The sequence below is a fragment of the Pelodiscus sinensis genome, chromosome 22 (assembly GCF_049634645.1).
Source record: "Pelodiscus sinensis isolate JC-2024 chromosome 22, ASM4963464v1, whole genome shotgun sequence".
Classification (NCBI taxonomy): Eukaryota; Metazoa; Chordata; order Testudines; family Trionychidae; genus Pelodiscus; species Pelodiscus sinensis.
The window spans coordinates 24,288,391-24,305,294 of NC_134732.1; the positions used below are offsets into that span (position 1 = coordinate 24,288,391).

Below are 16,904 nucleotides of genomic sequence, written 5' to 3' on the forward strand. Positions count from 1 at the left end.
TCTGAGTCATTAGTGTTTGGAAGTAGAGGAGCAGCTGACATGATGAACAAAGATATTCCAAGGCCAGACTTTCGTTGATGGAAGACAAAAAGAAATTAGTCGTTTTTCTACTATCATTAGTTATATTGTTTAAAACAAAATTCTAAAGACATGTCATGCAAATATAGTACGAACTTGTAACTTGGATTAAAGTATAATGTAATGTTTTGAAAAGTGTTTTGCTTGAAGAAATTTTTCTTTAATCCTTCAGCAGATCTTTTACATTCCCATTATCAGTGAATTGCTTTCCGATTATTAGAGAATGAATATTAATGCTAATTAATCTTAATTAATGGAGGGGAATCTGTGAAAGGAAGTACAGCTCTGAAGTGTTTAAAGAGAGAATAGAAATATATTTTGTGCACAATGTGAAAAGTGTTAAATTAAGAAGCTCTGTTTTTTAAGGTCACCAAATAGGCAAAACATCCACAAACTAAAATCTCATTTTCCCTACTATTTAGCATGTTGCCAATAGGTGCTAATGTTAATTTTTCTGCTTGCTAATTTGTAGTGCTTTTAAAACAAAGAATATGTCAACCAGGTGCAAGTCTGGTGAATACAATAGGATACTTATGCCCATTAAGAAAGGCAAAGCAAGAAAACCAATGCTGCTTTTAAAATCTGACTACAACTATCTGGTTGCTTGATTTTTTTTTTTTAATATTTCACTTTTGCCTTACATTGAAGATATTCGAAATGATGGATGCCAAGGCCAGACAGGACTGCATTAAAGAGATTGACCTTCTGAAGGTAAGAATTTATACAGAGACTTAATATTTAGCTTTTCCTCTTTGAGATAATTTTGTTTTCTGTCCATCCAGGCAGATTACTGTTTGTCTTGTGTGACAAATCAAGTTAGATGACACATATTTACAACTCCTCTCTAGAGTTTGCAGTGCATTCCTCTTTGGTAGTAGGGCAATTTACCTAATTCGTTTTTGTAGACATTTTGTGCAGTACATGCCCTTTGGCTCACCTCTTAGATGTTTTTAGTTCTCTGCCCTTTAGAGCTCTAGGGCAGTGGTCCTCAAACTTTTGTACAGCTGATCCCTTTCACACAGCAAGCCTCTGAGTGTAACTTCGCTTATGAATTAAAAACACTTATTTATGTTTAACATTATTACAAATGCCGGAGGGAAGTGGAGTTTGAGGGTAGAGGCTGATTGATAGCTTGTGACCACCCATCCCCCACAGAATAACCATGTGACCCTGTGAAGGATCCCCCAGTTTGAGAACCCCTCTAGGGTAGTATCCATTCTGATCCTTTTTGCCTTGTGCACATGTTTATTTTTTCACTTCCATAGATCTTGCATACAGCATGGTAGGTACACTGGCTGGGAGGTAATTTTTCTTACCAGTGATTATGCATTGATGCTGGCCAAGTTTTGGCCAGAGAGTATTGTGTATTTGTGTGCAGTCTATGTGTCTGAGTCCTTGTGTGAACTGAGATTATTGAAGTGCTGATGATTTATGTTTTTTTCCCCACAGTACACACATCCCTCTTTTTTTCTATAGTAATAGAGGACAGAACAAATTTAAATACGCCACTTTGTGCCATTTTTACTCAAGGAGATAGGCTCTGCCAGTAGGTGATGAACAAAATAAAATTTGGAAATTGGTGTCAGGAAATTAGTGCAACTTGCCTCTTCTGGCTCTCTTGACTCTGGCTAGTGGTTCGGTAATCAGGTAGTTTATACCCTGATAGACTTTACATGTGACCTCTGGTAATAAAAACCCAGCTTCAGCTTCTGCAGTTGGATCATATGGTTGTTGCTGCTCTGTCATGACAAGAATGAGTTTTAATCAGTTAATGTGCAAGGGTCTACCTTTCCAAAGCTACTGCCACAAGGGCATCTATCGGTGTGAGTTTGTGTATACACAAATTGATGGCCTGAGGAGAACATCCTGCAGTAGCTTCATGGTGGTAACAGCTGGAATTCACACCAGCGCTTATCCAACTGGAAGCCATGTTATTTCATCTCTCTTTACATCTGCAGAATGGGGTGTCAGTACACCAGTAGGAATTAGCTCTTCCTCCAAGTATCAGATATCCTACTCCTGTAGAGGAAAGCCTGGTCAGTCTGCGGCAGTTATATGATATGGACATACAGTTAGAATTGTATCAGAGCTGTTTGTGTGCATTTAGTCTAGCTGCTAAAGAGTGTCTAATGAAAGAGAAAATAATGCCACATTTACAATTCACCAAGAGAATTTAGTTCCTGGCAATTCAGCTATTACACAAGGATTGTTTAGTTGGGGGCATCATCATATGTTTGCCCTGGACTTATTCAGGATAGTATGTGCAAATTTATCAGAATCAAAGGTGAGTGAAAATAAAATATCCAAGATGACAAGGGAGCCTAGACGGTCAATTATCATCCTAACTGTATGAGATGACTAGAGGCAACTCCAAATCTTTCTGTGTAAAGCTCACCAAGGAGCCAGATGTCACGCTGTGAATACTGTACAGTCTGGATTGTGAAAAGCGCAGTAAGAAATGGTATGGCATGTCGAGATAATTAACACTTCTCCATCCACTGTATTGCTGTTTAAAATTTGTTTATTTCCTCCATTTTTAGCTCTTTGACGACTCTTGTTCTCACACTATCTCTTGGTATATGTGTTTTCAGCTGGCAGAATTGAGGGCCAGATCCAAATCCCTTTGAGGTCAATGGCAGTTGGATCAGGCTGTAACTTAGCCAGAATGTGCAAGTTGGGCAGACTTACCTGTTCAAGATCAAGTAAATTATGGTGTGTCCTGAAAAATGTGATAGCTATCTTCTAAAGAACAACAAATATGCCACATTTGTGCATCACAGGCCACAGAGACTTAGTTTATGGTTCTTATTCCATAGTTGGGGAAGTACATTTATTAATTCATTTTTAAAATTGATTTATTTAAAAATATTACCAACGTATACACAGACGCATACATTATCCAAGATAGATTTTTAGGGACAAAAAGCCATTTTAGTTTGAAATCTACAGTAACTTATGCTAACATGGCACTTACCTTTATAGAAAAATGTAACCACTTAAAACCACTGAAAACAGAAAAATTGTTAAAATGTTAAATTTAAATTGTTTAATGTAAATTTTACCTTAAGTGTTTGAAGTTTGAGTAATCTTGCCAGGATAACTTAATATGTGTCTTTGCTCACTCTAAGCTAGATAGGAATGAGATTTTTCTGATGAAAATCAGTAGGATGAAGCTTCTGTTGTAGAGAGGTTGCCAGCTCACTTAAACCTAAAATGTAGCTGTTGATTTTTTTTAGATTTTTTTTTTTTTTACTCAAAAACAAACAAAATCTGTGCCACTTTGAGGTTGGAAATGAATCTAGTCCAATTCATATTTTATGTCTGAATTGATTTTTCTATCCATTTTACATTGCAACTTGTATGTGCAATGGGTAGGTATTCCCTGCTTAAATGCAAGTGTACTATAGGGCTCAGTGAATATATTTTTGAAACATATTGTAAGACCTGATAATACTTTCAAATTAAACTTCATTTTTTTGTTCTTTAACACCAATCACTCTCCAGCATTTGCAACTCAAGCACTTCAGCATTGTACTTGTGTGTGAGAGAGAAACAGGAAGCGGAACTGATTAGAAAAAAGTGAAGGTGCATATTTGATAATCACTTTCTATCTATTTAAGTTCTGCAATTCATTCATAGTGCAAAAGCAGTGACAAATAAGAGAATTTTAAAATTCATTCATTTAAAAAAAATCACAGACTTCATAATACAGGGATCTTCTTTTTACTTTTTTTTTTCCATTTCAGGAGACACTGCAGTCTCCCAAGTTTTCTGCATTTTGATCCTTATTTATTGCCGTGTGATAACATACTTTGAATTGTGTTTTTAATTACTTGCTATATAAAATGATTGTGAATTGGGGAATTTTAAGCATAACTGTCACAAGTCTGTCTCCCCTCTTGACAATATAAAGTCCTGGTTGAAAAATGCAGTAAAGAATAATCGTGTTGTGCTGTGAATAATTGTCACTGGTTGTGTTACATAGCCCCATCAAATAAGCTGGAGCTCAAAGTATGGTTTAAAAATGCAGTTTGATAAATCATATTGCATTGCAAATGCACAAGGGATATATTAGTTGATACTGCTGATAGGGCACATCTTTCAAATGTCTATTAGCTTTCAAATGAAAGATCCAACAAAATGACGGATTTTACCCAAGATTTATATAAGTCAGCTTCTGAGCAACTGAACAAATCACAACTAAGAGCAATGAAAGTTATAAATGTCAAAAGTTGAGAAGCATTTTTAATGACATTGTACAGGTCAGCATTTTTTGATAATTTGATACAGAGGCAAGTTATATTCCCAAAAGACTGAGAGGCAGAGTTGTTCAAGGTTTTGTTTAGAGACTAGGGATGGTTTTAAGAGACCAGCTTCAGTATGTCTGTCAGTGTCAGCAACTGGAATGCACTTCACTCAGTGCTGTAAAGCTAATAACTTGTCAAATCAATATTTGCAACTCATCTCTTGTTAATTGATAGCTCCCAGGCTGGTTGTTCTTACAGCTATATATAAATAACTGAAGGTCATTTTACAGAGGTGGTTCTAAGAAAAAGTTGTATTTCACATTTCAAAACTTGATACAGCCTCTCTCTGACTTACGAAACGGTTACGGACCAAGCAATTGGTCGTAACTCAGTTTGTTCGTAAGTCGGACCCCATAGAGTTACACACGACCGTGCTGTTCGTAAGTGCGGATTGTGTTCGTAACTCAGGGTCCACCATTTACAAAAGTTTTGGTCGTAACTGCAAACAGTCGTAAGTCGACTGTTCGCAACTTGGGGACCGGCTGTATAGGTATAATGTGCCTTGCAGTACAAATTGAGGATGGTGCAGTGGATGTTTCTACTCATAAGGCATGAGGCAGAACAAGTCCATGTTTTGAGAAAGGAGCAAGGTTTTAACAGTGTGAGCCCAGTTTGTGTTGAAGAAGACATTTGATCTCCCATGGCATGGCACAGAGAATTCCCCTGGAATTTTTTCTTTTAAACTTTTTCCCCATTTTTAACGAAAACTGGCCTTAATTGTTTTCATTATATTATTGTGCAATACATTTCAAAGTCACTACTATTTTTTTTTCAAATGAATAACTTAATGTGCAATAAATATCCATATGAACACCCCAACTCTTGCTGTATCAATTATGTAAAAATGAATAACTTCTGTCCTTTTAAATATTATTGATAATTGGATTATTTGATAAAGGCAGTTGTTCATTTTTGTCTTAAATAAAAAGCCATGCCTAATAAAGAGTACTGGATTCAGCAAACTACTTAAAATGTACTAAGTCCCATTCAAGTCAGTGTACTACTAATAGGTCTACAGACATACAATCAAAGTCTATCAGTAATATTTTATTTGGAACCTCGCCAAGTAATGAGTTTGGGTACTTATACTTGTAAATTTTGAGTAAATACCAAATGAAAACAATTTACCCAACTTTTTAATATATCAAGTTAGACTCCATAGTTTTTGTTGTTGTTGAAGGATTCAGACAGGCTTGCTGCAGTGAATCTGTGTCAAAATGATGCTTTGACTCTGCTTTCTTTTGATTAAAAATTCCTATATGGTTACAAACATACTGTTTTTATGCTTGTTAGGTTAATTGAAAAAAACGTTCACATTTAGAAGTAATAGAAACTGTACTGGAACAGTAAAAAAATCAAATAGCCCATCAGAAACCAGCCTAGGAAAAAGAGGGAGTAAAATAACTCAGTAATATGACTATAATCGGCAGCAGGGAGCCAACACACTCGCTCATTTGGAGAAGGCTTGCTCTTCTGCATGCCTCTTGCTGACAGCATTGCTGTGCATACACATCAGGCATTAACTGCCATCAAACTTTTAGGTTGCATTAAAGAAATGAGAAAATGTCAATAACCCAAGCTAGGGCATTTTGTGCTGTTTTGTGCGTGTAACGATTTGAGAGAATTAAGGTTATGCAGTTTCCTTCTGTCAAAAAATTAGAAATTTCAAGTAACCGCCTCCATCGCTTCCCTGCCACGTGTATGCACAAGCATTTGGGGGAAGAGGGGCGAGGCTGGAGAAGGGGAAAGGATCTCAGCTTCAGTCATGTATCTTATTCACCAGTGTGACTTTATTGGATGTTCTTTGGTGACGGGGTTCAGAGTTGTGGGAAATAAGATCATAGAATCATAGAATACTAGGACTGGAAGGGACCTCGAGAGGTCATCGAGTCCAATCCCCTGCCCTCATGGCAGGACCAAGTACTGTCTAGACCATCCCTGATAGACATTTATCTAACCTATTCTTAAATATCTCCAGAGTTGGAGATTCCACAACCTCCCTGGGAAATTTATGCCAGTGTTTGACTACCCTGACTGTTAGGAACTTTTTCCTAATGTCCAACCTAAATCTCCCTTGCTGCCGTTTAAACCCATTGCTTCTTGTTCTGTCCTCAGAGGCCAAGATGAACAAGTTTTCTCCCTCCTCCGTATGACACCCTTTAGATACCTGAAAACTGCTATCATGTCCCCCCTCAATCTTCTCTTTTCTAAACTAAAAAAAACCAATTCTTTCAGCCTTCCTTCATAGGCCATGTTCTCTAGACCTTTAATCATTCTTGTTGCTCTTCTCTGGACCCTCTCCAATTTCTCCATATCTTTCTTGAAATGCGGTGCCCAGATGTAAAGGTTAAAAATAAATCCCTCTATACAATCCAAAATGTTGGTGGGTGTGCTGGCCTGATGTGCTAGGTGGCAGAGTTGGAATCTTTTCTGGTTAGCTCGCTAGGAACAGCCCTAATGGACTCTAGAGGAATTGGTATTCATCTCCTGCTCATAACAACATAGGTTCAAAGGGGAAATGATGGGAGACCAGCTCACAAAGATAGCTAATCTCAACACACACGTATGTATTGGGTACCAGCCAGAAGACTTGGGGTAGATCTATACTAGTGGGGGAAAAGTTGATCCAGGTTATACAATTTGAGTTATGCTAGTAGCGTAATTCAAGTTGACATATCTTAGATCTACTTACTGCAGGTGCGGGGTGCAAACCTCCTGGATCAACAGAAAAAACTCTCCAGTGACTCCCCTTACTCATCTCATTCTGGTGGAGTACCGGAGCTGATGGCTGAGCAATTGGTGGTTGATTTAGTGGCTGTTAGTATACCCTCTAGCTAGGGCCCTCCTCCGGTGGATCAATCGCAGCAGTGGCAATCCTGACTGTAGTGGAGAAGAAGCCTAGGACTTGGGTTGCGTAGAGAGAATTCCTGTATCAAGTTTGCTAAGCCATTAGTGACTACTGGGAGGCAAGTTCACAGGCAAGCCTGAAGAGCATGCACATAGCTCCAGTACTGGGGGCAGAGCAATGTCATGTTGATTAGTTCTGCGGGGAACATCTGACTCTGTGACTAGAAGGGCAGTGGATCCACACACCTGAAGGGAGACCTTTTTAAAAAATATTCAGCTGAAATGCCTTGACTATTTTTATTTTTAAGTTCAGGCTTGTGTGAATAGTCTTCTCTTGATGCCTACACATGAATCCCATTAGCACTAATGTGAGTTAGTGTCCAGGCATTGCGAAGGAGAATCTATCCCCTAATGCTCATGCAGAGCAGAGTGATTAACATGATGGGTAATAACAGTGTTTCTGTCAGCTCACTAACCCGTGAAATAGACAAACAGGAGTCACTACATTTTGCTCGATGAAATGCCATTTTTTATTTTTTAAAATTTATTTTTATTGGACTTCAAACTTATAAAATAGAAAAGTGTAGCTCAGAGAGGCAGAGAGGGAACACAGAAATCAAAATACATGTGGTATGTTCCTAGTCATCATTGTTGTCAGTTTTGTTAAGAGAACCAGACATTAAAATATTAAAACAGAAATTGTAATATGCTGTTTTTATTTCTTAATTTAGACCTGGTAATAATGCCTAATACGATCAGAAAACAGGAGGAAAATATTATAGTGTATGTTAGTGTGCAAATCCTCTCATCCTGCACTTTCTAAAAAACAAAAGCTATTTAAAGGCATGAAATCTGAATTAACCATTATAAAAACAATAAAAAATAGTCAAAGCGCATAACTATACAGAATGGATGTTGAGCTTGTCACCATATTGTAGACAAGTGATGGGAACACCCCTGAGATTGATCATTGTCCTGTAATAGAATTGGAATACAGGCAAGTGATATCTCTTCCGAGACATGTAGGGAACAGTTGGTAGAATCATTTAAATGTAGGGCTAGAAGAGACCTCTGGTACTCATCAAGTCTTGCCTCCCACGCTAAGTCAGGAATAAGTTTATTTTGAGAATAATTTCCAGATAAAACTCAGCAGAATCCGTGTCTCAGATAATATAAGCTTCCTCATGAATAATACTGCGCATGGAACAATAGGCTGGCTTCCTTGTGCTGGGCTTGATTAATAGGACTGGGGTAATGAGGAAATAATATTTTGTTCTCTTTGAAAGCACACACACCTGCTTCCTTTACAATTTTTTTGCTATCATGGACTTCAGACAGAAACTATAATAATGCATCCTGTATTTCCAGACCCATGCATTAGGATTCTTTGGATCCTTTCATCATAGATGGATGCATCTCAGGTATCAGTTCCCAGGAAGCTATTGGAGACGTTTTTTCATAAGTTAGGGCACAGTATCAAAATAGTTGAAAAGCCTGGAATCCACACATTTTGAGTCCACACTTGACTTTTCAGGGCTTTGTAATCTTTCCTTACTTTTGACTAGTTATTTTGTTTAAGAGTTTCTGCTGCAGAATTTGTCTATCTAATGATCTTCAGTGCCAGGTATGCAAGAATTTCAGATAACCCCCTTTTCTGATACTGATTCATAGCAGATTTTTTGTAAAACATGATTTCTGAAGGAGCTTACTTTCTTGTGTGCTGTACTTTCCAAGGAATAAATGTGTTGGTTGTGAACACATTAATGCTTCAGGATAAGTGGTCCCCATAATAGCTCCACCTAGCCACGTATTTAACCTGAAGTGTTAGTGGTGGTAATTGCCATAATTCATGTCAGTGTGTATATTCATGCTCACAAAGGTAGACAATCAAGTGTTCATAGGTTTGGCACCTTCATTTGTATTGAAGCAAACCTTTAATTGTGGCAACATTAATATTTACCTAAGCTTATTCAAGACCCAGTACAGGCAAAAAAGGCTGAAATATGATCCAAATTGCTCATTTTGCCTTTCATTATCTAAATATTAAGTGCTTACATTTTCAGTTGTTTTATGATTTCTTCTGAAAAAGCTCTGTATGGGTTAACATTTTTAAAATAAAGCTATGGGTTAAATATACTGAAATTATAGACACGGATTAAAAATATTTTTTTAACAAATAGAAAAAATGAGGGATAAAGTCAAATATAACATTAGAAATAGGCAAGTTTTTAATATTCTAAGCTTAATTGTAAATCCACACAAAAAAGATAGGATTAAATGCAAAAATATCAACCTGATAAAGGCATAGTTCAAATTCTCTTTTAACTGAGGTTTAACCATAAATACAGTTTTAAAAGAAAAAGTCAGAATTAATGAACAGTGTGTAATCAAGTATGTTGTAGTCCTTCCCCTGCCCTTTGTATTTTGGTGGGGCAGAGACCATATCTGCAGAGTAGTATCTAGTAAGTTTGCACACTGATCCTTAATGGGGATTTGAAGCTCTGCTATAACAAACATACTAGTAGCATGGTGGGACTTGCTATTAATTAAAAAAAATGAAATCCCAATAATTGTAGCTCAGACCAAGTTTCTTCCAAGACTGTGATGTTAAATACAGGTACTGAAGATCTGAACCTACAACAAAAAAGACCTTTTGACCTCAACCATGGAACTAATTGCTCATTACAAAAGACTGCTTGGCTTTCTCATTTGCCTGGTACACATGAGAGAGAATCTGTATTGTTTCACCACGCATCCTTGTTTGTCTAGGGATACACAGCAAATACCATAGCCTAATACCATAGCCTTGCCTTTTCATTAAGGGTATTTCTGTAGAACAGTTATGGGAACAAACACTGATGGGCGGTATATTTGTGAGTCGCCATTACAGAAGCACCTTTTATGTACCATATTCACTTTGTACTTTCTCTGTTGCTCTTTCTCTCTGCAGCAACTGAACCACCCCAATATAATTAAATATTTGGATTCTTTTATTGAAGACAATGAACTGAACATTGTCCTGGAACTGGCAGATGCAGGTGATCTCTCTCAGATGATTAAGGTAAGAACATACCAATTCTTGAGGCAAACTAAGGGCATCCCGTTATTCTAAAATTCAGGGGGCAGTTGCAAGAAGGTCCATAGTAGGGATGTAATAGTATAGTTGATTAACTGGTAAGAATTCATGAAGTTAATCGACTATTCAGTTAACCGATATGTAACATCCCTAGTCCATACTAGAAACTTGAGATCCGATTCCCCTCTTGCTTGTAGGAGGCCATTTCAATGAAAATTTCAACAAGCTTAAAACCAGAACTGTTTCCTAAGTGAAAATCAAATAAACCTGACAAAGTTACACAATATAAGGAAATATAGAAAAACTATAAAATGTATTGTGAATGAGTGGTGGTGTTGGAATTTTACTAGAATGTTAGAGACTAAGCTTAAATGATTATTTCCAATGCTGATTAAAGCATGTGAGGAATCATTTTAAGCCTGAAAATCTTATGGATACTTGTATTGTGGTTTGTTCGTTTGATAATCCCTTACATGAAAATACAACTAAAAGGAAAGGGAGAAGGTGATCTGAACAGTTTAGCATGTATTTTTGTTTTTCAAATCAGAAGCATGAGGAATGGTGATATTTTAAATTTTTATTCTGATTGGTGTAACTTCAGATATGTATTATTTAGAGCACAAACCTCCCCCTCCCCCACACCAAATAAACAAAAATTAGGATGTCCTTTCAGTCCTCAGTGTCACTAGAGCCTTCCTTCCCTTTATTTTGTGAAACTTGTGGGCATGGGAGGATGGGCTCGACTCAGAGCACTAGTCTTCAGAATTTACATTTGGAGCACACCGGAATTATCATCAGCTAGCTGTGGAGCAACATGCAAAGCTATCGTATTTGATGTAGCCTTCCTTCTCTCTCTACCTGTACATACAAACAAGCACAAAAAGAAGGGGAAGGAGGAAGAGAAGTGAGCCTGATGTTTTTGGCAAGGGGAAAAAATGATTAAGGGCTTGTCTAGACTGCTTTCCTCTTCCGAAAGAGGAAATGCAAATGAAGCACTGATTAGCATTTTCTCATGCTTCATTTGCATATCCTTTTTTGGAAGCGTTTTTTGCGCAAAGCCCCCTTTTTTTCGAAAGAACCCTTATTCCTCAAAATCAGGTTTACAGGTTCTTTCGAAAAAAGGGGGCTTGCGCAAAAAAGCCGCATTTAGACTGCTTTCTTTTGCACAAAAACTTCTTCTGAAAAAAGGATTGGAAGAGGATATGCAAATTAAGCATGAGAAAATGCTAATCAGCACTTCATTTGCATTTCCTCTTTCGAAAAAGGAAAGCAGTTTAGACAAGCCCTAGGAGGGGAAATCCCTTTTGGGATTACGCATATTTCCCTAAAGGCTTCCTACTTGGAAGTTTTATATAGATTTGCATGACTCCTCCCAATTTTTTACAGGACCTAACATGTTAGTTCATCAGCTGTTAATTCTTATTGTCTTGGCCTTTTAATTAGAGATGGAGTATGAAAATTCAATACTAGTGTATCTGAATTTTGTCCTGCCCTTACAGTCACCCTTAATGGCCTTTTTGAATACACTTCTTCCTTCTGATAGTGTTTATAATTTTTGCCTTCTTCTGATTGGTAGAATCTCCCAGCTTGACTACCCTGCATTTCTCCTCTTCCCCTTGTCTGTTTCATTGCGTGGGAGCTTCACTGGGAACTGCTCATACTCTAGGACAGGGATCAGCAACCTATGGCTCTTCTGTCATTCCCAAAATACATGCAACTTTTTAAATTTAAATGGAAAATCCCAACTCTGATACAGTGGGTTGTCTGCCCCACCCTGGTGGTGGTGAATTTGAACTCACAACCTCAGGCTCCGGAGGCTGGGTCAATGTCCATTGTGCCAGTGTTGAACCTGGCCTACCTTCAGTGGTTGCCTTATCCTCCCTACCTTTCATATATGGAGATATACCTATCTCATAGAGCTGGAAGGGACCTTGAGAGGCCATCAAGTTGAGTCCCCTGCCCTCATGGCAGGACCAAGTACCATCGCTAACAGATGCCCTAATGTCCCCCTCAAGGATTGAATTCACAACCTTGGGTTTAGCAGGCCAATGCTCAAACCACTGAGCTATCTCCCTCCCCCCCCTTCAGCTGATGCAGGCTCCAGCCCTGGGTAGGCAGGTGGTGGCTGCTCCCAGGGCTGCGGTGGGGACTCAAGCCCACAGCCCCAGGCTCTGGAGGCTGATGCCTTATCCATTGGGCTACTGGAGGACCCACCACCTCCCTACGTCTAGCTGCTCTCTTATCCTCCCTACCTTCACGCCGCCCTCCCCCCAACCCTGTGCCTTGAGTCCATCATACACCTGAACCGCCTGTCCTGAACCCCTCACATACCCCAACCCCGACTCCTGCACCCCCACATCCCCAGCCCCCTGCCATTTGATTGTCAGAACCCTGAATGCCCGCATGAAGCTGGATTTGACCAGTTATGATGTGAACGTCAAAGAAATGTGCAAAAAGATGCAGCAGAAGTCCCATTAATAAAGTCAATGAGTCCAATGTTTCATTGATGCTATTATTATCATATCAATTATCTATAATATTAGGTTGTATATTTTCAGTCATGCAAATGGGCATTCTTATACTGCTCTCTGTTGACCTCTTGTTCTGAATTTTGATGTAGTTTGGCTCTTTGTTTTGAAAAGGCTGCCAGCACCTACTCTAGATCCATGAACTTGAATATTCTTAATGTTTCTTTTTTCACCTTTCTCAGATCAGCTTTCTCTTTAACTATCTGCTTTTTTCTTTAGTTGAGCATAAGCTTTCATGAACTGTAAATTATTTCATCAGTGGGTTCCAGACCACAAAGCTTATGTCCCAATAAATGTGTTCGTGTTTAAGGTGCCACAGGGACTCCTCATCTGTTTGGCTGAAACAGACTCACACACCCACTCCTCTGAAACTTGTTTATTTTTTCTTGTTCTTTTCCTCAGTGTGTTCTGCTCTTGCTCCTTTCCCCCTTCCGCAGCTGCCTCAATAATCTTTGTTTCCAAAATTGTTTATGAAGAAAGGTGGACTTGTCTTCTCCCCTGGAATTTAGAAGTCTTGAATGCCCTATGCGAACTGGGGTTTTCACACTGTAACATTGCAGATCCGTTTCCTAATCCATTCTATTGTGAGCAACATTGGCATGAACCTATTCTGTGTAGACATGCCAGTCTTGCAAAACTGGCTTAAAAAAATGCCCATCATGATAGGTAAGGAACAAAGAACAAATGTTCTGTCCAAAAGTAGCAAGAGGATATGTATTTTGCAAGGCTGGTTTACCCAGTCTATGATTGCTAGGCACGTTTAATTATTGTAGGGTAACTAGCCACAATGTCTGCTACACTGAAGACATTTCAAAAAGTATATTGACTTTCCTTCACTACAGGGATTTAGGATTGAGAAAATTTCCAAGTATTTTCTCTTCTCTGATGTTGCTCTTAGGAATACTTGTATTGTTGGAACCAGCTTTAGTTAAGCTGTTATCACCTGCTTTTGTATTTTCTTTGACACGTTAATCTTTAGACATCCATCCCCTGTGAGAACAGATGTGGTATATCATGTTTGTTAGCACTCTTAACCTTCTCTCCATATTTTACCTGTTTTTGCCATCATCATTCTGTAATTATCATAAATGAACATTTTGGAAAGTTCACTTCTTCCTTGTTGTCACAGCTAAAGTACCTGATTAACAGATTTGTTTTCTCTGTCAGCTCAGCTATGAGGCATCAGGCCAAAGCCTGTCAATCAAGTTAGCCATTTAGCCCATAGTTAGTGGCTAAATTTACAGTGTCAGGGAAAATCTGCATTTCAGAAAAGGAATTTGCTTCATCAAGGAGAGCAGGAGTTAGCTGGGAATGGACATATGGTAGAGAGCTTATGGGGCAGCCTAAAGTTTTCAGCCACTGCACTTATCCATACACAGTTAATGCTGTTAACATCCAAAAATCAGTATTTGTGGCGCTGGTGACTCAGAAAAGTGTATGATTATGCTAACGCTAGTGTATTGCCAATGTGCTGTACATTCATGCTGAAGATGGCTTCATGCAGTGACCTGTGTAAAGGTAATACTATTTCCTGAATATACTAGCCTACATAGAGCAGGGAGAAAGCCAGGCCCTTGAGGGAAGCTCATAATTATTGTTTAATCTTCCATGTGCTTTCAAGATTACCATTGTTGCTGTTGACTGCATGTTACTCCTTCTCCCAAGAGATCCCAGAAAACACCAAGGTTTATCATAGGCTTTTCAGTATTTGCATTTAAAAATGTGGGGAAAGAAAAGAACCATTCTGAAAGCAAGTATTAGAGCAACGACCATCCTGCTGTGTAAATTTTTGAGTAGAGTCTGCTTAGTTTTAAAAAGTGATGCCTACATCATTTGGTAATATTACTGTATCTGATGAAGAATTTTCACATTTTTGTCTGGCTTTAATGAACTTTTCATAAAAGTGATAAACACAAACGTACCATTCAGGGTTGATTATTTCAGCTTTTAGTATTTTTCATTTCCTGTTTGGGAGACTTTCTCTAAAAATTAATTGTGATGATTCCAAGGGGATGTCTACCGTAGAACTGCTACGCTGGCACAGTTGCCCTGATGCAGTGTGTCAGTGCTGACAGGAGAACCTCTCTTGTGTCCGCAGAATTTCTCCACCTCTATGAGAGGTGGAAGCTGTGTCTGCAGGAGTCTCTCCCACCAACATCATGCTCCTGTGGCCTGCGCTTATGTACCTGTGACTTTGTGTTGCTCAAGGAGGTGTCTTTTTCACAACTCTAAGTGACATGAGTTAGATCAACATAAGCGGTAGGGCAGATCTGTCTGCCCTTCGTTTGGACTAGACGGTGGTGCTATTACTAGTACATATTTTATGGACTTGTCTGTTTATAAAAGGAAAGGGGCATTGATTTTCCCCCTCTCCCAAGATACAGATTATGTGTTTTCATTTGAGACAAACCTGTAGAGAGAATTTCTGTGTGTGCAGAACTTAAAATGTTTAAAAAATTAAATACAAGCCAGAACTGGAAAGGGAAGACTCTATTGGCATTCCACTGCAGTTGGCACTATACCTGCTCTGTGGTCGAATAGGTGAAGAGCTGTGGTTGTCTCTTTCTTGGGGTAGCAAACAGCAGTGAAGAGCAAAAAGCTAGAACCGGCTCTCTTTAGTGATCCTGTTGACAGATTCTTCAGGATCTCAACCAGGCCCTGGACTGAAACAAGGAATTGTGTTTTGTAGTGCTTCAATAGAATCAAAATATTAATGGATTAGGTTGTTTGATTCCCCCTTCCTCCTCCTTCTCCTCCTCCCTCCTTGTTTAGACGTATGTTAGTCTTATGCTTCAGGGAGGTGGTAGGAACAGCAATAACAACACTCTGAAGGTGTGAGAGTGATAAAAACAGGGACGTCTTTGTCATGTCCCTGTCGCCTGCATTATTTATGAGCTATTATAAAGCTGATGTAACAGAGTGTTGCTGTATAACCCACTGGAGAATTTTGGCTTTCTAGTAAATGTCAGGCAAATCTTATTGGACATGACATTTAGAAAATTACCACTTGTGGTCTAACATATCTTCACTTAAATACTTTAATGAGAATTAAGCTAATATTATGGTGTAAATAACACTTTATCCATCACCTCTGCAGTTCTGCTGCACTCTGCTCTTAGGCTTTGGTTTCAAACTGCTGCAAGCTGTCAGGTTTGCCTTTTGGCGAATTGCACAGTTACACCCTTTCACGGCTGATCTGCAAGATAAATTTTTGCTATTATTTGATTCACATGGTTTTCATATAAAATGCTCAATGTCACAACAGGCATCAGCTGTCTGTATTAAGAGGGACACATACAAAATGGGCAACTTTCACCCAATCTAGCACCTTTATTCCTCCTCTTAAGGTTTTTTGTGAAAATTCTTATACTTGTTGGTGTAAAGCAAATGGTAGCCCATCAGAAGGGTGCACGACACCTTAGCAAAAAAAATCACAGCTCCCTGTCCAGAAGTGATCACAGTATTCTAAATTATACCTTACAGGGCAAATCTGTGGACTCTCCATCCCTGAAGATATTTAAGAACAGGTTAGATAGACATCTATCAGGGATGGTCTAGACGGTGCTTGGTCTGCCCTGCCATGAGGGCGCTGGACTCAGTGGTCTCTTGAGGTCCCTTCCAGTTCTAGGGTTCTAGGATTCTATGAAAGGAGGACCATAAGAAACATTTAACAGAGGTTCATATACATGTTGTTGGTTCTCTAACTGTAAATGTATAAATAAAAAGAATTGGGTTAGCACCCAGTGACAGTTGCTAAGGAGAGAACAAGTCCTGGCCAGCCAAGGGAAAGGTAACCCAATGAAGTGAGTTTTGAGAGGAGAATCACAGGATGAGAGGGAGGTGCCCGGTTAGTGAGGATATTGCAGCAACGTCTGCCCTGGGTTATACTGGTGACAACTCGATGCCTTTCTTTATTTACGTCTTGGGGAATAGCACATAAAACTACTCCAGATAAGTGTAGACAATTTATGGCTGTTATATGTGGTGGTGATTATGATTATTAATTTATGTTCTAGCAATGCACAGGGGCCCAAAGGACCAGGGCTCCATTGAACTCAGAGGCGACTG

At 38.8% G+C, this 16,904-nt stretch overlaps 1 protein-coding gene across 2 annotated transcripts in view; it reads left to right on the top strand.

Moving 5' to 3' along the window:
* The window catches only part of NEK6 (NIMA related kinase 6), a 125,340-nt gene that overhangs the window by 72,482 nt on the left and 35,954 nt on the right, over positions 1 to 16,904 (top strand). For both annotated transcript variants that reach the window (XM_075905661.1, XM_075905662.1), the window contains 2 exons: positions 727 to 789; positions 10,183 to 10,293. In XM_075905661.1, coding sequence (XP_075761776.1) covers positions 727 to 789; positions 10,183 to 10,293 — 174 coding nt within the window. The remainder of the gene's footprint in view (positions 1 to 726; positions 790 to 10,182; positions 10,294 to 16,904) is intronic.